At 47.4% G+C, this 21,557-nt stretch overlaps 7 protein-coding genes across 7 annotated transcripts; 3 read left to right on the plus strand and 4 right to left on the minus strand.

The window, feature by feature from the left end:
* Positions 1 to 332: 332 nt before the first annotated feature.
* On the minus strand, positions 333 to 1,722 carry F5147DRAFT_673512 (uncharacterized protein). The gene is made up of 4 exons (XM_041435740.1): positions 1,264 to 1,722; positions 1,140 to 1,212; positions 939 to 1,092; positions 333 to 884 (listed from the first exon to the last, which is right to left on the minus strand). The coding sequence occupies exons 1-4, from the start codon at positions 1,551 to 1,553 to the stop codon at positions 751 to 753; spliced, it is 651 nt and encodes a 216-aa protein (XP_041297677.1). The 5' UTR covers positions 1,554 to 1,722; the 3' UTR covers positions 333 to 750.
* A 173-nt stretch (positions 1,723 to 1,895) lies between these two features.
* Positions 1,896 to 5,901, plus strand: F5147DRAFT_673515 (uncharacterized protein). The gene is made up of 10 exons (XM_041435741.1): positions 1,896 to 1,928; positions 1,980 to 2,697; positions 2,753 to 3,185; positions 3,235 to 4,121; positions 4,172 to 4,681; positions 4,735 to 4,793; positions 4,847 to 4,969; positions 5,023 to 5,343; positions 5,391 to 5,440; positions 5,493 to 5,901. The coding sequence occupies exons 2-10, from the start codon at positions 2,187 to 2,189 to the stop codon at positions 5,626 to 5,628; spliced, it is 3,030 nt and encodes a 1,009-aa protein (XP_041297678.1). The 5' UTR covers positions 1,896 to 1,928; positions 1,980 to 2,186; the 3' UTR covers positions 5,629 to 5,901.
* A 1,131-nt stretch (positions 5,902 to 7,032) lies between these two features.
* On the minus strand, positions 7,033 to 8,274 carry F5147DRAFT_349566 (uncharacterized protein). Its single transcript, XM_041429331.1, has 5 exons — positions 7,910 to 8,274; positions 7,778 to 7,849; positions 7,495 to 7,718; positions 7,189 to 7,435; positions 7,033 to 7,121 (listed from the first exon to the last, which is right to left on the minus strand). Exons 1-4 carry the CDS (start codon positions 8,085 to 8,087, stop codon positions 7,292 to 7,294), a joined length of 618 nt encoding a protein of 205 aa, XP_041297679.1. The 5' UTR covers positions 8,088 to 8,274; the 3' UTR covers positions 7,033 to 7,121; positions 7,189 to 7,291.
* Positions 8,275 to 8,318: 44 nt separating this feature from the next.
* Positions 8,319 to 11,354, plus strand: F5147DRAFT_349555 (nucleotide-binding domain-containing protein). Its single transcript, XM_041429330.1, has 14 exons — positions 8,319 to 8,929; positions 8,986 to 9,079; positions 9,135 to 9,309; positions 9,368 to 9,489; positions 9,539 to 9,645; positions 9,701 to 9,739; positions 9,792 to 9,860; positions 9,914 to 9,943; positions 10,000 to 10,290; positions 10,346 to 10,442; positions 10,490 to 10,539; positions 10,595 to 10,705; positions 10,762 to 11,060; positions 11,112 to 11,354. The coding sequence occupies exons 1-14, from the start codon at positions 8,462 to 8,464 to the stop codon at positions 11,143 to 11,145; spliced, it is 1,986 nt and encodes a 661-aa protein (XP_041297680.1). The 5' UTR covers positions 8,319 to 8,461; the 3' UTR covers positions 11,146 to 11,354.
* Positions 11,355 to 11,649: 295 nt separating this feature from the next.
* Positions 11,650 to 14,129, minus strand: F5147DRAFT_673536 (Pre-mRNA cleavage complex II protein Clp1-domain-containing protein). The gene is made up of 9 exons (XM_041435742.1): positions 13,781 to 14,129; positions 13,597 to 13,710; positions 13,250 to 13,534; positions 12,952 to 13,198; positions 12,782 to 12,892; positions 12,635 to 12,735; positions 12,384 to 12,582; positions 12,123 to 12,324; positions 11,650 to 12,033 (listed from the first exon to the last, which is right to left on the minus strand). The coding sequence occupies exons 1-9, from the start codon at positions 13,892 to 13,894 to the stop codon at positions 11,928 to 11,930; spliced, it is 1,479 nt and encodes a 492-aa protein (XP_041297681.1). The 5' UTR covers positions 13,895 to 14,129; the 3' UTR covers positions 11,650 to 11,927.
* Positions 14,130 to 14,452: 323 nt separating this feature from the next.
* Positions 14,453 to 17,248, plus strand: F5147DRAFT_815218 (major facilitator superfamily domain-containing protein; the record flags this gene model as incomplete). The annotated part of the gene is made up of 15 exons (XM_041443531.1): positions 14,453 to 14,598; positions 14,657 to 14,698; positions 14,806 to 14,859; positions 14,916 to 15,041; positions 15,096 to 15,277; positions 15,324 to 15,411; positions 15,466 to 15,516; positions 15,576 to 15,698; positions 15,752 to 15,811; positions 15,868 to 15,883; positions 15,938 to 16,028; positions 16,083 to 16,247; positions 16,323 to 16,391; positions 16,448 to 16,535; positions 16,602 to 17,248. The coding sequence occupies 15 exons, from the start codon at positions 14,453 to 14,455 to the stop codon at positions 16,828 to 16,830; spliced, it is 1,530 nt and encodes a 509-aa protein (XP_041297682.1). The 3' UTR covers positions 16,831 to 17,248.
* Positions 16,910 to 20,306, minus strand: F5147DRAFT_349705 (uncharacterized protein). The gene is made up of 14 exons (XM_041429332.1): positions 19,920 to 20,306; positions 19,771 to 19,871; positions 19,468 to 19,720; positions 19,311 to 19,408; positions 19,131 to 19,263; positions 18,719 to 19,081; positions 18,440 to 18,668; positions 18,168 to 18,391; positions 17,953 to 18,120; positions 17,770 to 17,900; positions 17,625 to 17,715; positions 17,495 to 17,574; positions 17,292 to 17,445; positions 16,910 to 17,241 (listed from the first exon to the last, which is right to left on the minus strand). The coding sequence occupies exons 1-14, from the start codon at positions 20,253 to 20,255 to the stop codon at positions 17,080 to 17,082; spliced, it is 2,523 nt and encodes an 840-aa protein (XP_041297683.1). The 5' UTR covers positions 20,256 to 20,306; the 3' UTR covers positions 16,910 to 17,079.
* Between the last annotated feature and the right edge of the window lie 1,251 nt (positions 20,307 to 21,557).

Genomic DNA, 21,557 nt, shown 5'->3' on the forward strand with positions numbered 1-21,557 from the left:
TCCATGACGATCGACGTGTTTGTGTGGAATACTTGAACCAATCCAGTTGATCATCAGTGCTATCATGATGATAAGGGGAGAACTTTTGATAGAGATGTGCTGGATGTAACTGAGAAAAGCACTTCGTGGGAGTCGGGGATTGGTTATACTGTTGAACGTAATCGACATAGATAGCGACTTTCTCTGGAATATCGCATTTGTTGATAACCCTAGTGTCATGCACACGTCAGAATGAGCATCCTCTGTAAGCACATATTCGGAACAGAAGCTTACCATTTATATCAGTGTCTTTGTTCCCTCATTGGTGATTACAAAGAATGAACTAAAAACAGTTATGCATTGCAGGAGATTTCGGTTCGATGCGAATTTAAATGTTAATACGTAACATCTATAGCACAGTACATGTAACGAGAACAGACGACACACAGTTGATACTTTAACAATAATGAGCGACAAGCCTATCAGGTATAAATACAGTACCTGAATCTTATGCTGATGGAATGTATCCTCCTCAGCACCACAGTATGTACCGTATTACATTGAAAGGGCGATTAAACGCCAGAGACTAATAATGCACGAGATTGAATGAAATGTGATAGGACCGATAGAGCTACACAGGAATGAGCGACATTAGCGAAAGCATCGACAAACAGAATATGAATATACAGTGGTAGCAAGAGATGCAGGGAAGAAAGCACATAGGATGCAACAGAAAAGCGATAAAAAATCTGAATCATCGAGCCGGACCAATCAAATAGATTTCCGTCGTAATCGTCGGCCCCAATTGGCGAGTGGTGTGCTCCGCCAGAGCTTCGAACGATCCGATGAGTCCGTATGGAGATTGAAGCGACTTCGGCGGAGTACTTCCATCAGGATGAATGAAACTTCGAAGCGATGTCAGATAATGACGCTAGCTAAAAGGAGTAGGAAATATGTACCGAGGAGTTCCTCTGTTGATGCGAGGGGATGCGTTTCAAACTCTAGATAGTCATGTCCCAAGCCGGGTATTGGAGCGGCAATGAAGCGTTCGCCCACGTGCATACTATTGCTGTGGAAAGAACCTTTTGTCTGATTTGAATCATAGTCAAGAAGCTGCATGACGTTCAGTAGTGATACCAGGCTTAAAGGAAAGCACAAACTGTTAGTGCATCTGGTGCTGCCATCCAAAAATATTCCGTGTCGAAGCGTGTAGGTATGCCGAGGACATTGTGACTTTGTGGTGTTGAGAACGTGCGGATATGAAGGTGGATAAAAAGAACATACGATAGTATGGCACTCGAGCACCCAAACATCCCCTTCGCTCCGATGATTTTTTCCTTGCCGATGACAATCTCTATTGGCTGCTTGCCCTTCCATCCGATCTCAGCGATGACCTCCCCAAGTTTATTATATATAGTCGTCCTGCGACTCTCATCTTCGCTCTCCGTGTTTAAATCCTTATTATTGTCACGAATAAAATGGGACCTGGTAAGGATGGTATATCCAAAAGCACCGGTTTCGGGATAAACGAGAGCTGAGTTCAGGATATCCGACTTCGAAAATTTGAGGAGCATCCTGCTGTTGACTTGACAGAGAGAAAAGCGACGAGCAAGGGGAAGTGGAAATCTGTCCTCAAGAACAGCGGGATTTTTTATACGTACATATGTGTGCGGTGGTAAGGAGGTCGCTGGCAGCGAAGTACACCAAGCTCCATTCAGCTATCCCTTTGATCAGCTGTCAAATAATTGATCTAGAACTTCCATCAAGAACTCCGCATCTGCGGAAGCAAGCTTGCTAATCATTTAGGCTCCTAGGTACTGTCTGTCCGCTATGCCGTCTAATCACATTAATCTCCCGTATTCTGAGCCGCATCAGAGTGCCAGTAGGACATGCCTATGTGGTGGACTGCCCATTGGCACGGATCTGTCCTGAGTCGAATGCTATGTTTGGTTAGATAAGCCCACGCCACCAGTTGTTTGGTCTTATTGACGTTGTGGCAGGGGTTGAAACTGTGTCAGAACCAGTGATTTCAACACCGACGACGACGACGACGGCTGAAACGACCCAGTGGTCCTTTGACCGATTCTCATTCGCACTTGCACCTTAATTACTTCAACAAACTGGATATTCGCACTTTTAAACGACCTCGTCTAAAGGGTTGGTGACAATCGATCCAATAGACTGGACCAGTTATTGTTGCCGTGGACATGGTTCAACGCCGTTCACCACATAGAGTCTCGTTTCCTCCGAATAGCAATAATCTGGCGCGTAGACAGTACTCCCTCCGCCACACTTCCGCTGCCAAACGCGCTCTTGCTTTCGTGAATAGATTCCAGCGTTCCTCGGCTAATTCCCACACGGTGGGCGCGTCCCCACCATCATCTTCAGACACTACTGTTGATTCGCGTCCCATACTGGCTACATTGCAGCCCAATTTGCGACGGCTGCCATCCCGTCAGTATCTTTTGATGAAAAATAGCATTCGAGATGTGAGTCAAAATCTTGACGTTCCTATTGGTTCAAAAAGGAAACGCGTCGCGTCGCTTAATGAAAACATGTCTGGCTGTCGGCCCGCGCGTGGGGCTCCAAAACTGAAGAAGCTCAAAGCCTCATCGATCCGGGACTCATCCAGCGAAGAACCTAGTGATATGGAAGTTGATGTTCCTGGTCGCTGGAATGTGTCTGACGCTTCTGAGATTGACTACGATGAAGAAGCATGTAAGTACTTGTGCATTGTGATCTTTGATGCACTAATCTCTTTATCTACTATCAGCGGATGAGTTTCTGATAAATGAAGCATCTTTGGGCCAGCTCAAGCGTCGTCGAAAAGACGAACTTCTTCAGTTGTACACTGCAGCGGGTCTATCGGACGATGCGCACAACCTCACAAAGCTGGAGCTCGCAGAAGCAATTATTGCAGCGCGAGACGATATCGTATCATTACCTCCTTCATCTCCTGGGCGGGATGCGAGCGACTGCTCCTCGGACGAGGGAAACGCAGCAGGCGGCGAGGAAACGGACGCTGGGACCAGATATCGAGTTCCCCCGGGTCTGCGGCGTCGTGCTACAGTTCACTTGGCTACAAATCAGGCGAATTCGCGCTTCTTGAAAACACGTAGTTTATCCGTTGGCCATATCAACGCAAGTCACTCATGCCCCGATGAGCTACCGGTTGCATGTAAGACCAATGGTACTGCCGCCCTGACGTGAGTTGAATTTTCCGAATTGAATTCGGTGTGCTAATATCTCACTCAGACGACGGACAACTAGGTCGACATCCAGCCGATCTTCGCCCACACCAAGTTCCTCCAATCAGCTCCCATCCCCTCCTGCTACGAGATTGCGTGCTCGTAAAGTATCCGCTGAGGTTGTCGTTCCCCGTGCCTCTACTAGGAGCAAGGGCAAGGGCAAACAAGTCGAATTCAGCGAAGATGTCAAGATCGCCGAATCTGCTGCATTGGGCGAGGAGAGCGAACTCACCGATCTCACTGAGCTGGATGAGAAGATTGCATCGGGCTCACCCAGTCCTCGTCGGCTGCGAAGTCGGGAGAAACGTGGTGGAGTTAGCGATGATCAGGAATCTGACACGCCAAAGCAACGGGGAAGGGCTAGACGGCAGACTTCGAGAGGGGAGGAGGTAGAGAATACTCTAGAGGATGAGGAAGAGGTCGATGAACTTATCTCATCTCCATCTCCTACTCCGCCGCCCATGCGATGTCGAGCGACGCCCGCGAAAAGACGTCTTCGTTCTCGCAGACTACAAACACATACTCCCCCAAGCGACGGAGGGGAAGGTGATGATGAAGAAGAAGCCGATGAGGAACAAGTCGAAGAGGGCGTGGAGGAGGATGGCTCGAGCATGGATGACGAGCAGTCAGAGCAGTCAGAGGATAGCAGAGATGTGGATGGAGATGATGATGTATATGTGGAGGAAAGTACGTCACCTCCGCCAACAACTACTCCACGGAAGCTCCGCAATGGGAAGGTGGTTGGGGAGGAGTGCCAAGAGGATACGCCTGATGAAGACGAGGAGCAAGATGGCAACGAGTCAGTTGACCTAGAGGCTGAGGATATTGACATCGACGCTGAGGAGGAGGCAGAGGAGATCGAGGAGATTGATGAAGCTATAGATGGAGATGACTGTTAGTTTGTTTTTTCTTGCTTTTTCATGTTACTCACACAAGTCTTACAGTCGATCTCGCTGTGGCCACCAAGAAGACCCTTCTCCGTATGCGTCGTGATAACCTTGTCCGGATGTGCGAGACTCGGGATCTGGATGTTGCTGGTACGAAGCCTCAACTCGCACGGTCGCTCCTTCAGTGGCGAGATCAACGAACAAGCGAGTTCTCTTCGCCCTCCTCCACAGGCACCATTCGTCCACCGTCCACCGCTCACCATCGTGCTAATGGCCGGAGAAAGGCCAAGAGCCGCAGCCAAAGCAATACCCCTCCGGTCCTCTTACGCTCCCATCGAATTCATCAAGACGAACCACGGACTCCTTTGTCAGGCGAGAACACGAGTCAACCAGAGCCAGAGCTAGAATTGGATCTTGAAAGCCTAGGTTTAGAAGATCGAGAAATTCCGCCTGACAAACTCACAAAACTGGAGAAGATTGGAAGTGGGGGCTTCAAGGACGTGTTCATCGGCAAGTTCAAGGGCAGACGGGTCGCCATTGCGGAATTTCGAGATCAGCTCAATTCAAGTACGTCGCAATTGTTATCCATGAGGCTTCCACGTTGTGAACATGCGCTGTAGTGGATATCAAAGAACTCAAACTTCTCGGTGGTTTTGATCATCCGAATATAGTCCGCTTCGTAAGCATCCCCGTCGAGACTGTTGAAGTCGCGATTTACACTGTGCCCTACAGCTTGGCGTCAGCATACCGGAGAACACGCGCGAGACACCCGTCATGATAGTAAGCGAACTTTGCTCAAATGGCGACCTCTTCGACTACATTCGCAATGTTCCTGCTCCGTCCCTGAAAAAAGTTGTACGTACGCTTGTTATTCCTTTTCTCTTCTTGCCTATGCATCCTCCTCACAGTTGAGCATCATGCTGGATGTTGCGCGTGGCATGGAATACCTTCATATGCGCAAGCCTTCTGTCATCCACAGAGACTGCAAATCGTCCAACATCCTCATTACTTCTCGCGGCACGGCTAAGATTGCAGACTTTGGTCTGGCCAAAGTGAAGCAGTCCACGCGGTCCATGGTTCGCAGTCTAGTTGGCACTGTTAACTGGCAAGCTCCCGAGCTTTGGCATGCGCATCCCAAATACAACCACAAAGTCGATGTCTTTTCGTGCGCCATGGTGTACTGGGAAATGTTCCAATGGCACGTACCCAACAAGAAGTTCCCCTGGGAGGTGAGTATATTACCACTCTCTTCCTATCTCGTCTAAGTCTTTTTAAGGGAATGAATGAACATGCCATTTACGATATCGTTGGAACGAAACGGCAGAGGTGAGTTGTCTCCTTGTAGTCCAATTATCTCGCACGCTGACGAGACATTTAGACCGTCTATTACAGGCCTGCGGAAACAATGGTGTCCAGACATTATTGACCTCCTCGAGCGGATGTGGGCTCATGATCCTAATGATCGCCCAACTATGTCTGAAGTCGTCAAAGAGTTGGAACGCATTGCCGTTTGAGATCTCCTGGGCTCTCAAGCGGAGTCAAATCTTTTATTCAATTATTGTCGGTCTCGAAGCCGACGCTGCTAACGAAGATCCCCCGGGTTGCATCAGGGATGATTGTTTATTCTCTGTCATTGGCTCTCCATACACTATCATCTTCGTCATTATCATTTGCCCTCAACTTATATCCCGCATTGTAACCTACCGTAGCAATCCAAATCCGTGCTTGATGTGTAACCGGGAGGCGTTCGGTATCCTGAAATCGATGCCTTGATATGCAATATGCTTCTCACATGTCAGAGAAGACTGCAAGATGTAAAAACTAAATCCGGGTTTGATACGATTTCAAGTTTGCCACAAAGATATCTATCGAGTAGAACATCTCCTACCCGATTCCGTGATGCCCGCGGTTGTAAGTTCCAGCAATCTAAATATCATCATCCTGCACACTCATACAAGCGCTTAATACTCAAGGCGGCGAAAGTTCTTGCCAAGCTTCCCATTCCGCAGATACTTCAAAAGTACAGAACTCCTTCAAATCTCTGTAATCTCCATAGCGCATGTGCACGCCTCTCTCAAGAGTCGGAACAAACAGACTCATTCGGATTCTCCATGCCCTCCTACAAAGGATTTCCAACGCGCCCGCACGGCCCTCCAAGCGCTTCAAACTATCCTTAGCCCAAGCTGCTCTCTGGCTTGCATGCCCACCGAATAACGCAGATCCCCTGCTGACAGCACAAAAGGGGAATTTTGACTTCGATATAGCGGGTGTGCTACACGGTAAAACTGTATGTCGACATCAAGACCGCAGACCATCATCGCCAGCCCCTACTTAGAGAGCCGATTGGAATTTGACATTCAGCATGGACGAAGTGATCTTGTCAAACGATTGAATTAGGCTTCTAAGTACTCCTGTAATCAGCATGGAGTCGTGCTCACGTTTAAAATGCGAAAAATTGCATGTCGGCCCCTATTGATAGGCTCATCAGATTGACGGGTAGGGCAGCTTCGAGAATGTTGTCAGGTTCCGTCTTGTCCGTGACATCATGATGATACCAAAAGTTATCGGTATCGAGAGCATACTACGATACTTCGCGGTTCCACGCGAACTTAGAGTAAGTGCCTGGACCCTGCAACACGGGAATGTGATCTGTCGAAGGAAGGTCCACATTATTAAAATAAAGATTACGGCGAGTCGTAGTAAATGAGCAGTGGGCGCAGTGTTCAGCTCGAGTTTGTGATTTTGCTTAGAAATTGAGACTCATACGAGGCCTGAATTCGAACACGTTCGATGTTTGAAGATGACGACTGTACTTGAAATGCAATACATGCTAGGAAGGTCATTGTAAGTGACGGGGGGACGAAAGTAGTACGAGAGAATACGGACATATGTGACAAGAAAATTCTACTATGCGATGACCAACAATGACAACGATAACAATCCAACGCATGACGTGAGGCAGCGAGCTACAATGAAAGTCACATGCAAAATGAAACAGGACCACTTACTAAATAGCATTGTGTACGTCAAAGAAAATCATGAGTTGAGTACTGCATGTAAACAACAAGACTTACAGAACACAACCAGCGACGAAATTTGTACTTCCTGACCTCCACATTATCTGCCTGTTGAATGTCGAAATATCGTTATAGAAGATGATCAACTGGAAGATGTTTCTCATTGTATACCCATTGATGACAGGATTCCAGAAGGGGGGCAAGTTCCTACTTCAGCGACCTGGATGGTGGCAATGGGGGGGATCTGGTTAAGATGCTCTTGCCGGGACGCTTGTACTGCAAGATTATGACCATGTCCACTTGTCTATGATGATGTGCAGAAACTTTAAGATCGAGAAAAGAAATAGAAACCGAGTGACTCACAGTTTTCTGAAGTGGAGCATAGTTGTCTCGATCACGAGGTACCAGGTTGTTTTGATTTGCCAGTCGAATATTGGCGAGCATGGCCTGGTTCCGTTGCACGATTGCTTGAATCTGTTCCAAGGTTGTACGATTATCAGCTACATTCCTTTGCATGTCGTCCATGTTTCTTCGGATGTCATCCAAGGCAGCTGTAATGTCGCCCGCCACAACTGCTCCAGTTGCATCTAAGATTGGGATTAATAAACAATGTGTTACCACTGAAGCAAGGGGAGAGTCCACTTACGAATTGCACGCAGCACATGTGCGCGGTTTTTTGCACCTTCTATATGAGCATCGGTGAGCTCCGGAACGGCACCTGAATTGACAGAGATGCAAATGTTCATCACATAAGCTTGAACTAAAGTGTTGAGCTTACGCCTGAGGGCTTGCAGTACATGCACCGTCTGCTCTGCGCTGTGTGCAGCATCCTCATCAATGGGATCTCCAGCAGCTTTGCTTGCATCAATTTTACAGTGTGTTACAACGGGGATATGGGGGAGTTCAGGGAACATGTCTGCCAAAGAGGGAACAGCGATGGGATATGTTGCGGCCATTTTAAGTTCGAATGAACAACTTCAAGTTGAAACGTTCAAGTTGCGAATCTTGCGATTATGTAAATCTAAAGAACTGGTGTACAGTTGACTGAGTTCAAAACCTGCAACAACAGCATGCTCTAACTTGAATGCATCGGCGTTGAACGTTGAGGCCTGAGGCTTGAAAGTTTGAGGACAATGGTCGGTCAGTTGTGTGTGATAGGAGGCTTGCTATGAATAACTCGGATGACTCAGTATGTCCACAGTGCTGTATGTAATTAAATTACCTCTCATTGTCACCTCAGGTTCGAACCACTGCTTTTTCTCGTGCCCCCCTGCCTACACAGGCTGAGTCCTGACCTAGTGGGTATTTCGAGAGCGACGCCCGCTCTAAAATGTACCAACTCACTCGGGTCTGTAAGCCAAGCAGGGCTAGGCTCGTTCACTTAGGTATTGGAATACGACCACCTCTTCCCAGACATCTTCCGAGTCGGCTACTGTCAACAAATGCATTGGAACCACCAAAACCTTCAAGTTCAAGGCCACAGATACCAACTGAGCCTCTTCCGAGGTCGCGTTTGCTTAGTCGTATTCTACTGGTAGCAAAATATACCGGACTTGCGGCCCTCTCTTCGACATTTGGGATTCTGTTACTGGGCGCAGGGATATTCATTCATGACGCTTTTACTTATACGAACAAGGATGTCCACCGCGTACCGGTCTTACCTCTCGCACTTCATCCCGAGCAGGGGGGGCCAAAGAACCTCCCAATTGTAAGAGCACTCGTGGATGACGTAGAGGATGATGAAGCAAAGAAACTTTTGGATAAACCGAAGTTGGTGATTGTAGGAGGAGGCTGGGGGGTACACTAGTGAACTTTCATGCACCGGTGCTATCGCTGACATGGACATTCTACCAGGCTATTTCAGTCTTGCAAACACTATCTCCTGGTGACTGGCACGTGACCGTCGTGTCGCCAGAAACCTTCACTACATTTACCCCGCTTTTACCTTGTAAGTGCTAAATTGACATTTTACAAGTTTAGCTGAACCTGCTCATGATATATAGCGGCTGCGGTCGGTACAGTCCAAGTTCGTACTTTGGTTGAGCCCCTACGCAAGATCGTAGCGCGTCTTCGCGGGCACTTCGTAGACGCCAAGGCTGTTGACCTTGTGATGTCTGAGCGGTTACTGGAACTTGAAACGCTGACCTCGACTGGTAATCCCAAAAATGTTTATCTTCCGTGAGTCGCCACTGTCGAAACCCTCATGTTACTTTACGTCATTAATGGCCATTTATAGCTATGATAAACTAATCATTGCATGCGGGTCAACTTCCAGTACACACGGCATCCAGGGTCTAAAACACTGTTTCCAACTCAAGACCATATCGGATGCGCAAGCCATCCGACGACGAATCCTAGGTAAGACCTTCGCGATTGGCGCCTCTATCATTCATTTGTGACTTTTTAGACAATTTCGAAACGGCCAGTCTTCCTATCACAACCCCTGAAGAACGCAAGCGTTTGTTGTCATTCGTTGTTTGCGGAGGTGGCCCCACGGGCGTTGAGACAGCAGCTGTACGTCTATCTCTATTGAAATACGTCCATATACGATAAAAATGGATTCATGCAGGAAATATACGATTTCTGTCAAGAAGACATCGTAAACTACGTATATTTTTCAGTCATTCTATCTTTATCTGTGCCTGACTCGTGCTGTATAGTACCCCAAGATATGCCGCGAAGAAGTCTCGATTCATGTAATCCAGTCGCGCGAGCACATTCTCAATACGGTGCGTGAAACCACTTAAGAATAATTAAAGTGTGAAGCTCACTTTGAGCGCAGTATTCGGAAGCCATCTCAAAGTATGCTGAGGTATGGATGACTTATTGAGAGTGCTTTAAGGTATTCTAACCAAGCAACTGCATCAGGAAAAGTTCCGTCGTGATAGCGTCGACCTAGTAACTTCTGCTAGGGTCAGTGCCGTCCACCCTGATCACGTCGTGTACACTGTGCGGGCTCCGGATGGGACAATCACTACTCATGAGATCCCGACAAATTTTGTCCTGTGGTCTACTGGCATTGCGATGAATCCCTTTACTCGTCGTGTCTCTGCCTTATTACCCAATCAAGTACACAAGAAAGCGATTGAAGTCGATGCCCATCTTCGTGTAAAAGGTGCACCGTTGGGCGATGTGTATGCAATTGGAGATTGTGCAACTGTGCGTCTATTTTATACTGTTTCCTGGTGCTTGGCGTGGACTTCATTGCATATAGATTGAGACGTCCGTCGTGAGCCACTTGCTGGAGTTGGTCGATGAGGCCGACAAGAACAAAGATGGCAAGATCGACTTTGAAGAATTTGATTTTATGGGTATGTTGGTGGGCTTCTTCGGAAAACGTTGTTTTGACGGCTAGTAGTTGCAAGGATCAAACACCGGATTCCGATGGCTGAGTCGCAGTTGCAGAAGGTCAGTTTTCGTGCATGTTTTAAGGAGGCCTTGTTGAATCCATCCTTTCACTTAGGTCCGAACTTTGTTCGATTTGTACGACTCAGATGCAGACAACAGTCTTTCTTTAAATGAACTGTGTAAACTGTTGGAAGAAATTGGAAATAATATAACAGCACTTCCTGCCGTATGTGCTCAGCGTCATATTACGATTGCGCTGACTTTGGTACTGTCCTGATCTAGACTGCTCAAGTGGCTTCTCAGCAAGGAAAATATCTTGGCAAGAAGCTAAATCAGTTAGCGAAGAAACGAGAAGTCCTCGAGGCGAACGGCATACATGACCTGGACGAGGCTGTATCCAAGACATTTCGCTATACTCATCTCGGCAGTCTCGCGTATATTGGCAATGCCGCAGTCTTCGATTTGGGCAATCTGTCATTCATGGGCGGCCTCGCTGCCATGTATGCGTGGCGGAGCATTTACTGGAGCGAGCAGGTTTCGGCCAGGACACGATTTCTTCTAATGATGGATTGGATCATTCGGTACGGGCTTTGCATTCTTTTTCATGCCGATGTTGATGGTTGTATTCACAGTGGCGTATGGGGTCGGGACTTGTCCAGGCTTTGATCAGACAGACTCTATTGCATTATCATCGATATATCATCCTTCATCCTATTCATTCATTCTCATTACTCAATTCTTCTCTCCACAATGTGTACTGTGTACGCATCATTTCGTTGGACTCTTATGTAAAACAAACCATCAGAGTATGGTAGTCTTGTCCATTTTTGCCAATCACCATGACCTTAGAATGACTGTCTTGCCGACAAGCGATCCTTGGCTAGGTGGAGTCGTCATCTTTCAGTTGAGAGCTCAACATTTGGTGGTACCGAGTAAACACGGGAAGAATACAGCGAGGGCAAAAGTGGTTCGGGTCTTCAAAGTCCGCCTCGAACTTTGGATGCTGCTTCAAGCTTCAAGCTTCAGGCCTCAGGCCTCAGGTTCGACTACGTGTTGCTAGTGTAACAATCTGCGAATTTGAAGTGAAGTCACCTTTTGTCATGAGAAAAGCGGGTGAAGCTCAGTTACTACTAGCAAAGCATCTAGTAACTGATGTTTGAGTAGGTCGTCAAGCCTTGTACTCGCAATCCTCTAGCCTGAAATTAGAACTATAGAGATTGTGAGAAACCATATTCATCGTTCAACTCTTTATCGTGCCGGAAGGAACTATGTTAAGTACAATTGCGCTGAAGTGATGGAGTAAAAGCTGTGCCTTGCCAACTCCCTCACAGATCTAGGGCATCTTAGACGTGCCGAAGCCTTGAGTTCACTCAGTCATTTGTCTGGTCAAGGACTCCAGGTACAAGAATCCTCGAGGGATGATCCCATAAAATTTTCTTTGTTGAACTCTATTCCTGCCAATCAAAGGAGCCCACAAGGGCTGTTTTACCGACGAGTGATCCTTGGTTAGGCGCGAGTATCGTCATTTTCCGGTTGGGAGCATCGATGCTGGTACTGAATGAACAAGGTAAGAGTGAGCAAAGAATGCTATAGCAATTACAAAAGAAAGAAAGAACTACGCAATGAAGTGCAAGAAGACGTACACAACGAGGAAACCGACCACAGTCAGGTCCAAAATTTCTTCGTCATAGCGCTCGGACTCATCCGGGTTGAAGGGTGCAAGCAAGGCGAGGATGGAATTAAGTAGGCCCGAGCTGCTGGATGCAGGATCAACAAGCACGGGCTGCATCTCCGACAACATGCGTGCAGCACCAATAGGCAATGCGGAAGAAGGAGCCATGTTCTCTACGGCGAGCAGTCTCGAAGATCAGCCACGTGTTGATGTGTGCAGAAACATTGCCTACCAGCACCGATGCGATAGATTGTCAAATCTCCAAACTTGATGACACATGAGGATGGCGAAAGGACGAGGTCTGCCACCGCTTCGCCTCCAACAATTGCGGAGGTTATGCCAGGGGGTGGATCTATTTTTTGGCCATACATGTAAGTGTGCAACTGATACTTATGCACGCGTTCCCGATAACCATGGTCCAATTCAACGACCTGGTCGGGTGTTGTGAGGCACAAATCGAATAGGATCGATAAGAGCACATACTCCTCCTGACTTCGGTATCTTGACCACTGTAAACCGATTGCCAAACAGCCGTTGCATTTCAACGGTCAATTTTTCGTGTCCGACCACGAGAATTACATTGACTACCATGGAGTCAGATAAAGTACCAATGCATTCAACAAATCGCACTTCTGAAAGCATCGACACATGCTTTTATGAGCGTGTGCCTGTTGTCTGGCGCACTGCCAGAACTCGATGCAAAAGACGATGGAGTGTCGACAATTAAACCCGACACGCGAGCTAAGGATCCACGAATCATTGATTGTCGTGCGCTTGAAACAGAAGCTAATTCTCCGCACCCTCCGGGTCATCATCATCCCTTTGTCTGATATTTTCTCCCAGATTTCGGATAAGTCGGTCTAGTAGAACTGGGTTCCGTTTGGTTTCTGAATGCCCATACCAATAGCTTAGCGGTATCAACGCATTCGAAGAGAGGGCAGTAGGAGCTGATGTAGCAGCAGAGCCAAGAGGATTGGCGGGTGATGCTGTAGCTATAGGGCTGCGAATTGGAGCGGCCGAGATTGCTCCAGGAACTGCCCAACCACCCTGACTGGTGATTCAGCACAATAAAGATAGATCCGCCTCCCGCATGCTCACCTCACTCGGATCGACGTTTACCAACACAGGGGACCAGTTCTGCCCTGCTCTAACAGTATAATTTGTCAGAATTTTGCATACTGTTGTCTTTCCCGAGTTCTCAGGACCGAGAACAAGGACTCTTGGTGGCTCTGCATTGGCATTGGCATCATCATCTGAAGCGGGAGATCCATGCACGACACGGAGTGCTCTGACACGCATCTGCTCGAACGCAATGTGCACATTCGCATATGCCGCCATAGGGGTTTCCTCGGATACATATTCGGTGGAAGGGCGGCCTGTAATGTACTGAACGAAATAGATCAGCAACACAAGTTGTGAGTAACGACGGAAGGTGTAGCACTTATCTCCAAGGTACAACCTTGCCAGGTGAAAACTGCGGCCCTGCATTCGGTCCCGAAAAGATATGTTTTGCCTTCTGCGAGTTCAGCACCGAAGACCTCGGCCTGTCCATGAGCCAGCTGAGGAGTGGGTTCAGAAGGTGTGGGGCTGCCTGGGATGAATTTGCCTCGTGGTTGTGTACCAACGTACCTTGATTGCGAGGGAGGTATCAGGGTCGAGCTCGAACCTATACTCTGTCTCCGGCTCAAGAACCCACTGTTTCATGTCAGGCTGCGTTCCATCAGAATGTGAATCAGACATCATAGACCGCTAAGTGATGTCTCAACACAGAAAATAGTAAATATCGGTAAAATTCAAGATTCTGACGGAATGAGATCGAATGCGGTCTCCTTCGCAGCTTCGTGAGCTCAGATCAATCTGCGTTGTTCTCCAACACACGCGGCGACGACGTATTCGCGGAAGGTTCTGATTGCGACGGATGGAAGTGAAGGGCAAAGAAGCAAAGCAGCCTGCGGTGAGCTTGCTAATTAATTTCGTTAGTTTTTGAACCAAACTCAAAGTTTTCAATGGGATTGTTTGGTCAAGTCAAGCATCTTCCTGTCTTCGAGTTCTTTTCATAATTCTATTCTCAAACCGAGCTTGAAACCCGACATGTCCAAGCTGCCGATGTCAACGGATGATACCCTCCGCCGGCTTCACTAACTAAGTTAGTCACTTTAATCGCCTTACTACGTGATCTCCTCAACTGGATCAGCGCCCACGCTTCACTCATCAAAAATGCCGTAAAGGCGCGGCAGAGCCTACAACTTATAAAGTGTAGGCTCACCCCCTTCTTTCGTTGTTCCCAATCAGCCAGTAAGCATGGACTCAGCCAGCGACAATTCCCACAAAAAAGAGGCCCATGTACATGCTTCTAGTACCGTACACGGCTGCGACGTCGACGTCGGTGCTCAGCTGATTGCTGAGACAGACAGTTCCCTAACTCCACAGGAGGCCTCTCGGCTGAGGTATGTTGTTTTATCGCCAGTATCACCTAGACCTTCCATTCATGGGTTGTTCTCATAGGGCCAAGATTGATTGGCATGTTATACCACTCATGTGCAGTAAGTCTTTGAGATCCTCGAAGCTGTTCGCTTGACCAAGGCGCATTGACAGTCATGTACTTGTGAGCGTCCTATCACCAATTGCTATGTTCTTTTTAACGGTCTCTGTAGAATCACGTTCATGGATAAAACCACTCTGGGAGAGGCAGCGGTGCTGGGCATAATGTGCGTGTTGGCCACATGTTGTCATGTTTGCATGCACTAACCTCTCGCTATGTCAGGGATGGTGCACATCTAACTGCAAATCAGTACAACTGGCTTGGCACAATATTTTATCTGAGCTACCTCGTTTTTCAATACCCTCAGAACTTGGCGTTGCAGCGCTTCCCTGTTGGAAAATGGATGAGGTGCGCTAAGAGTCATTCGCATCCAACACGTTCCTTACTCTGATGGGCATTCAGCATCAATATTTTTTTGTGGGCCGTGGTCCTGCTATGTCATGCTGCTTGCAAATCTTTCGGATCATTGTTTGCGGTGCGCTTCTTGCTGGGGATGTGCGAAGGTGCTATTACCCCCGGCTTCATGATTGTCACATCCATGTTCTATACTCATGCCGAGCAAACGAGGCGTGTCGGTTATTGGTGTAAGATCTGATTCATTTCTTCATTCTCTCTCACATTTTTTCTCAGTTTTGATGAACGGTTTTGCTGTGATTATTTTGGGGTTCATCAGTTTTGGTCTCCTTCACACGCATACAGCCTTCATGCCCTGGCAATGGTGAGTCACACGATCTTACATGATGCAGGGGCATTACCTTACTGATCGCACAAGGCTCATGATTATCACTGGAACCATTACATTGATCACCTCTGTGCTCTTCTGGTGTGTACAAATCATGATGATCATGCAGATTTCTCATTCATCCCTTTCGATTCGATAAGGTTTTTCTTCCCTGATTCGCCCACAACCGCATGGTTCTTAACTCCAGAAGAGAGAGTTGCGGCGATTCGTAGAATTCAAGTGAATCAAAGTGGCGTAGAGAACAAACGTTTCAAGAAAGAACAGTGAGTTTTAATATCCTTGTTCGCGACGCATCACGTCATTCTCTTTTCGGCAGGTTCCTCGAAACTGTCAAGGACCCAAAGACATGGTTAATGGCATTCTTTGCAGGGTCTGCGTACGTCTTTGAACCATCATATATACGCGTATCTAAGCATTCACGCGTTTTGTCAGAAACATCGTGAACTCTGTAAGAAGTTGTTCAATAATTCGAGTTCATATACTAAATACGGATGCATATCAGCTCACTAATCAACGCCAATTGATTATCTCACAATTCGGGTTCAATGGTATCCAGACAACTCTTCTTGGCTGTGTTGATGGTGCAGTCGAAAGTGCGTCTCTCCTTGTGTTGTACGATACCTTTTTCACCTCTCCCTATGATGTAGTTCTCACCATTTGGCTGGGAGTCACGGTTCTTGTTTCACAACCATCCATCGGCAGGTCATATGCTGGTGTACTAATGTACATTCCTGGGATACTTGGCTCGATACTAGTTAGCACACTTCCGTTCTCTAACAAAATAGGTTTACTATTCTCATACTGGATTTCAAGTACGTTCCATAATTTCATTCGAGAAGCGCCTCGAGGCGCAAAGCACTGACGGACCTTTTCATCTCATTGTCCAGTCTTTGCGATTGCACCATTTCCTATCTTCCTTGGTTGGGTTAGTTCGATAACATCCGGACACACGAAACGTATGGATCATTTATTTTTACCCCATTTAGTCACAGGCTCAATAATGTCTGCACAGGAATTACCACCAATGGCATCGTCCTGTGCTCGTATGCGGTTGGCAATGCCGTCAGTCAGTTTATGTGGAAGGTACAATATCAACCCAGGTGCGTAACGAACTCGTTATTATCAGGCACCACCGATCATGGCGGCTCACGTTGAATTTGATGTAGGAACCACATTCCATGGGCTGTGATCACATCATGCAATTTTGCTGCCGGTATCGCGTTGGTGGTTCTTCGTTTCATGTTCGCCAGTGAGAACAGGAAACGAGAACAAGAAACCCCCGACAGGCATGATGCGGTGTACATACTAGACGAATCGGGTGCGGAGAGGAAGGTGGACAAAGCCTTCCTTGATCTCACGGACAAACAAAACCGCGACTTCCGCTATGTTCTGTAGGTGTTGCCTTGACAGTTATGCTTGATTCCTCCCAGAAACTTCTCCTCGGATTTCCGGTTCTTCCTCAGTGGCAGGTTATATAATAATTTTCATGTTCTCTATAACTTGCTTGTCCACCCCTGTATTGTTTGGTACTTCAGTGTTTGCTGTCATTTTTGGGTTTTGGGGGATGTTATGATATATTACTTGTACAAAATAAAGGTCTCCTGTGTGCGATGATCCTATCTGGTATAACAACTACGGGTTTGATCAAAGAAACGATGAAACCTTCGTCGGCCGACGGACAGCCGCCGAGTTTCCTTCCAGATGCTTATATGCAATGCGAAAATCAGGGACTACCTTTTTCGACGTCAGTGACCTCCTTGAATCTTTCTTCATAGCGATCGGCCTTCCAAAGAAGTCCACAGGCGGCTAGTTGACGAATTCAGCAGATGATCTACACAATACAGATCTATCCTAACCTTGTCTGCAATGTCCACTTTCTCGGAAGTGCGTGCTCGTTTGTTTTCAGGGCCTCGCTCAGATGAGGCATCCATGCGGCGCAGTTCATCGTTGCTTTCTATGACTTCCATGGGCTCTGCTTCGTTGACATATGCCGTGACATCCTTCCTTGATCTAATGGTCAAGTGAGCGATGCAGACCCCAAATGAACAGATAGACAAACGTTTTGAAGAAGTTGGTTTTTGCTTGTTCCTTTCCTTTCTCCACTGCGTCTGCTTGCTTTGCGACGAGTGCGGCGTCAATCTTGGATCGAGTTAGAAAGGTAATTTCATATTCATGCGAAAGTTACAAACCTCAATGGCGACCAACTGTCGTACAGCATACCGAGAGACCGCGATATCTTCGGCGCGCTTGCCGTCGTAGGTAACAAAAACGTCAATCGGACTGCGCGGAACAAATTATATCAGTGGGCAGGGGGAGGCATCGTGCAGAACTCACGGGTCAAGCCTATACACATTTTGGCCATCCTCAGCCTTCTCTTGCACAAAGCGAAGTTCAAAAGACACCATAATCTCCACCAAACGCGAGAGCAAGGCTCTTTCCTGTGGCTTTATCACTTGACTGTTGACCTGAGAAATATACATTTTGAGATGACAAGCAAGTGTGGCAAGATCCACTCACCGGTCGCAAAGGAGGGGAAATTATACGATTGATAAATGGCGCAAATTCGAGTTGCAAGACTTGACCTGTGACGAGGTGTCTGTTGGCCCCTGCAGTCCGACCAGTTGAGCGGATACCGTTTGCTAACGATTTATAAATTTCTTCGTTTGCTCGCGTCAGCTGCAAGTTCTACTAGGAGTAAATATCTTGCAACCACACAAAAAGTAAACGCTTACATCCCAGTCCGAACTATCTCGTTCTACCCGCTTTTCCCCTCGCTCTCGGAATAGCGGATGGAAAGGAACCAGGAAATATGACAAGTATGTATGCAGCGCGAAGTCCCCGTCTGTATACATGACCGATGAAAAGGAGTCGAAGGTCGTCAACCACTCGCCAGCCTTCTCGTAGTGGTTCAAGTTTGCGTCGTGTCGGCGACAATTGGTATAATGCGCAAAACAGCCTATACTCGGGTAAAAAATGGAATGAATGTCGTAGATGTTGCACTGACCATTTGCTATACTTGCAGGATTGTTTAATCCTTCAATTGTATGACTTAGGCGGTTCACATAACGTGCCTCTTCTTCTTCGCCCATGCCAAGCTCCTTGACACGTTTTCGGGATAAGGGTGCAAATATCTCATTGATTACAGAAGTCGCGGTAGTGTCCCCCTCCTTCATGCCCACTGTAGCACGGCGAATGAGAGGTTCGGTCACCTCATCATTGCGAGACTTAATGAACTATGAAGATTGAGAATGTTATAAGTGTGGTGTGCACATTAAGTACACACCTGCAGAGTATTGAGACAGCCTCTAAGATCGCCTTTGGCCACGCCGACCAAGGTACTCAGAGCCCTGGTATCAGCACGCAACCCCTCCAACTCGCAAATCTCGCGGAGACGCCTGACAATATGACTATCGGCAAGTCTCGTATACCGAATTTGCTGGGCGTGAGGACGGAGTTTGGCAAGTGCATTCGCATTTTGATCATTACAGATGCATATTATTGGGCGAAGGAGCGGACGCTTGTCTTTCTGGTCGCTCTTCTTCCCTGCCAGAACTGAGAGAGTGTCATCATTGCCGGTGGAAGATTTACGTTTGTTCTTTGGCTTGTCAAAGGTGAGTGAAACCAACTTGCTCACAAATCCACTTGCCTAAATTTCATCAGTGACCACAGTCAGGATCATTATTCATAATACATACGTTATCCCCGCCTCCAGTAGCCCCATCTATCTCGTCGATAATGACCAACACAGGTTTTACACTCCCGACTGCAGACCCTGATTCCAGCGCCGGTCGTATTCGGTCGTCGATGACCTGTGCAGAACGCGCATCACTGTGCGGAGTGAGCATTAGACCAAAAATTCTGTTGGAGAAGCAGACCTTGCGTTTATCTCCATTACTTCATACCCGGCCTGCTTCGCGACAACATGAGCTAATGTCGTCTTACCAAGCCCAGGGGGACCGGATATTAGCAGTAGCTGTTAAAGGTCACGAATAAACAAATGTGCCCATTTTGTTGCATTATATGAACTATTACTTTTTCTCGTGGCCGGTGGTATTCATCGTCAGGGTTATAGTTCTCATCATCTTCCCGCAGCCTTTTCTTGCCCTTCTTCTTACCGAATACACACCAGTCCCATTGCTTTACCCAAGCCATTGTTTCACGAGCAACACGCTCATTACCCAATAGTTCTGTGAATTTTCGAGGGCGATATCGATCAACCCAGAGCGTATCCTCTGGCACTGGACTTGAGGGCTTGTGCGACTCAGACGCTCTGATGGTATTTTTCCTGCCAAAACATATGAGGTCGTGTTCCAAATGGAATCCAAAGAGACATACGAAAAGGACAACTTCGAAGTCGTAGCAGCCGATAGCTCATCCCTAAGTCTGTGTATAGGGACATCTAATAGGTTGCTTAATCGTGTTGGAGCAGAAGAAGTCTGAACACGATGAGCATAGAAAAGGAAAGGAATGCATTCGTATCTTGCCTTCTGTGTTGTGCCTACGTACGGCTTTCGCCTTATATGTATTGCATTCCCGTCATATGTCGTAGCACGAAGCGGAGCACGTATGTGCGTAGGAATAAATGATCTGGAGAATGAGGACACGGTGTTGCGTGAACTCTGTGGCTCATCTATGCCTTTAAGCTCCTGCGCTCGTTCTTCTGATTGTGCACGATTCGGAGTTGGGGCGGTACACAATCCGCCCAAAAGGCCATTAGACAAGAAGACGGAGGAGAGCCCATCTGTGGTGAATGAGGAGCCCAGCAACGAGGCCGATGGCCCGGGCCCGAGCAGTCCAGTAGCTACAAATGCATCTGTCATGACAGTCAGTGATGTGACTTTGAGCCGTACAGTCGCGTCAAAACACGCGTGAGTCGCCGTGGGAATAATGGTGCGCGCGACGCGTTTATGACAAACCAGCTGCACGGTATTCCTTCTGAGTTTCTCACAGAATCCACTGGCACTCAAAGTCCTGCAAGCTCAGGTTATACGTCGAGGTTCTGTCTAAGTATAGTATGTGAGCCGTTTTCACAAAGTACATCAAGTACTGTTATTCGAACATTCACTGACGGCACGGGCCCAACTCGTAGGTACTGCCAGAATGCATCGTCTGTATCGTTTTCAGCAGTTTGCAATATTATTTGCACCATACGATACACTGGGTTCTACAACCTTGGGCTATATGTAACCTGAGGCTATCGAGTGACTCGTGACAGCAGCAAGGCTCACAAGACGCTCTGAGACTTGCATGTCCGGACCCACAACCTTGGTGCGTCACTTTCGCTGTCGATCGAGTGGGATTGGCCATGCCCACTTCTGCAGTACAAGCTCTCTGTTCAGCACTAGTTGATCCTTAGCGCTTAATAGTGCAATCATGTTAGTATCTATCATGCCGACACTTCCGATCACTTGAACTTCGCTCATAGTCCCCATGTCCTTACTCCCATCTTCTCCTGCCACTCGTTCTGTCCGCCACCCAACCTATGCTCGATTATTGTTATTTTCCTTCATCGCACCATCATGACCGGTAGCTGGAAATGCCAATCTATCACACTTGAAGGTTGGTCATTCCATATCACCTAGTTTTTGTTGTATCTCGCTCTACCTACACTCCTCTACAGTCATCAACGGCAAGAAATAACGAATTTAGTCCCTTCTGAGCGCATGCCCGCTGCCATTTACATATCCCTTAATGTAGACCCCAGGAGACGCTTGGAAATTAACCGTCAAAGTCCTATCATCAGGCGAATCTGTAGCGCGTGGCGAGACCATGTTCCTGTAAAATCCCACGTAGACTTTCAAACGCAATTTGACGATTCATTCTCTTTTTGTAGAATATTCGATGCGTGACACAAATTATCATTGGTCATGTGGGCATCCTTCGAGCTTGGTGGAATGCTAGGCAATGGAGAAGTTATCGGAAAACTACTAGTTGGGATGAGCCCTTCGGTGAGTAAGCTGTTTGCCATTCATGCACAACTCCATGCTGCTACTCGTGTAGAATAGAGCAAGTACATGCACCCAAAACGATCGATATCTTTTTGGTAACGCGAGTACATGACGCCTGGGAATCATTCTCAATCAATCAGTATGACGTGCGTGGATTTGTGCATGCTGGTGGTG

This window comes from Suillus discolor, assembly GCF_016758755.1.
Source record: "Suillus discolor strain FC423 chromosome Unknown F5147scaffold_6, whole genome shotgun sequence".
Taxonomy (NCBI): Eukaryota; Fungi; Basidiomycota; class Agaricomycetes; order Boletales; family Suillaceae; genus Suillus; species Suillus discolor.

Coding starts and splice junctions, on each gene's coding strand:
- F5147DRAFT_673512 (XM_041435740.1), bottom strand. CDS start 1,553: ATGCTCCTCAAATTTTCGAAGTCGGATATCCTGAACTCAGCTCTCGTT. Junction 1,213..1,263: donor TGCTCGAGTGCCATACTATC/GTATGTTCTTTT, acceptor AACACCACAAAG/TCACAATGTCCTCGGCATAC. Junction 885..938: donor ATCAACAGAGGAACTCCTCG/GTACATATTTCC, acceptor ATCGCTTCGAAG/TTTCATTCATCCTGATGGAA.
- F5147DRAFT_673515 (XM_041435741.1), top strand. CDS start 2,187: ATGGTTCAACGCCGTTCACCACATAGAGTCTCGTTTCCTCCGAATAGC. Junction 4,682..4,734: donor TCGAGATCAGCTCAATTCAA/GTACGTCGCAAT, acceptor CATGCGCTGTAG/TGGATATCAAAGAACTCAAA. Junction 4,970..5,022: donor CTCCGTCCCTGAAAAAAGTT/GTACGTACGCTT, acceptor TCCTCCTCACAG/TTGAGCATCATGCTGGATGT.
- F5147DRAFT_349566 (XM_041429331.1), bottom strand. CDS start 8,087: ATGGCCGCAACATATCCCATCGCTGTTCCCTCTTTGGCAGACATGTTC. Junction 7,850..7,909: donor TGTACTGCAAGCCCTCAGGC/GTAAGCTCAACA, acceptor CTGTCAATTCAG/GTGCCGTTCCGGAGCTCACC. Junction 7,436..7,494: donor ATGCTCCACTTCAGAAAACT/GTGAGTCACTCG, acceptor ACATCATCATAG/ACAAGTGGACATGGTCATAA.
- F5147DRAFT_349555 (XM_041429330.1), top strand. CDS start 8,462: ATGTACCAACTCACTCGGGTCTGTAAGCCAAGCAGGGCTAGGCTCGTT. Junction 9,740..9,791: donor AAGAAGACATCGTAAACTAC/GTATATTTTTCA, acceptor CGTGCTGTATAG/TACCCCAAGATATGCCGCGA. Junction 9,861..9,913: donor GCGAGCACATTCTCAATACG/GTGCGTGAAACC, acceptor CTTTGAGCGCAG/TATTCGGAAGCCATCTCAAA.
- F5147DRAFT_673536 (XM_041435742.1), bottom strand. CDS start 13,894: ATGATGTCTGATTCACATTCTGATGGAACGCAGCCTGACATGAAACAG. Junction 12,893..12,951: donor GGATGATGATGACCCGGAGG/GTGCGGAGAATT, acceptor GTGGATCCTTAG/CTCGCGTGTCGGGTTTAATT. Junction 12,325..12,383: donor AATCTATCGCATCGGTGCTG/GTAGGCAATGTT, acceptor TGCTCGCCGTAG/AGAACATGGCTCCTTCTTCC.
- F5147DRAFT_349705 (XM_041429332.1), bottom strand. CDS start 20,255: ATGACAGATGCATTTGTAGCTACTGGACTGCTCGGGCCCGGGCCATCG. Junction 19,082..19,130: donor CTACTGGAGGCGGGGATAAC/GTATGTATTATG, acceptor GATGAAATTTAG/GCAAGTGGATTTGTGAGCAA. Junction 18,121..18,167: donor GAGATAGTTCGGACTGGGAT/GTAAGCGTTTAC, acceptor TACTCCTAGTAG/AACTTGCAGCTGACGCGAGC.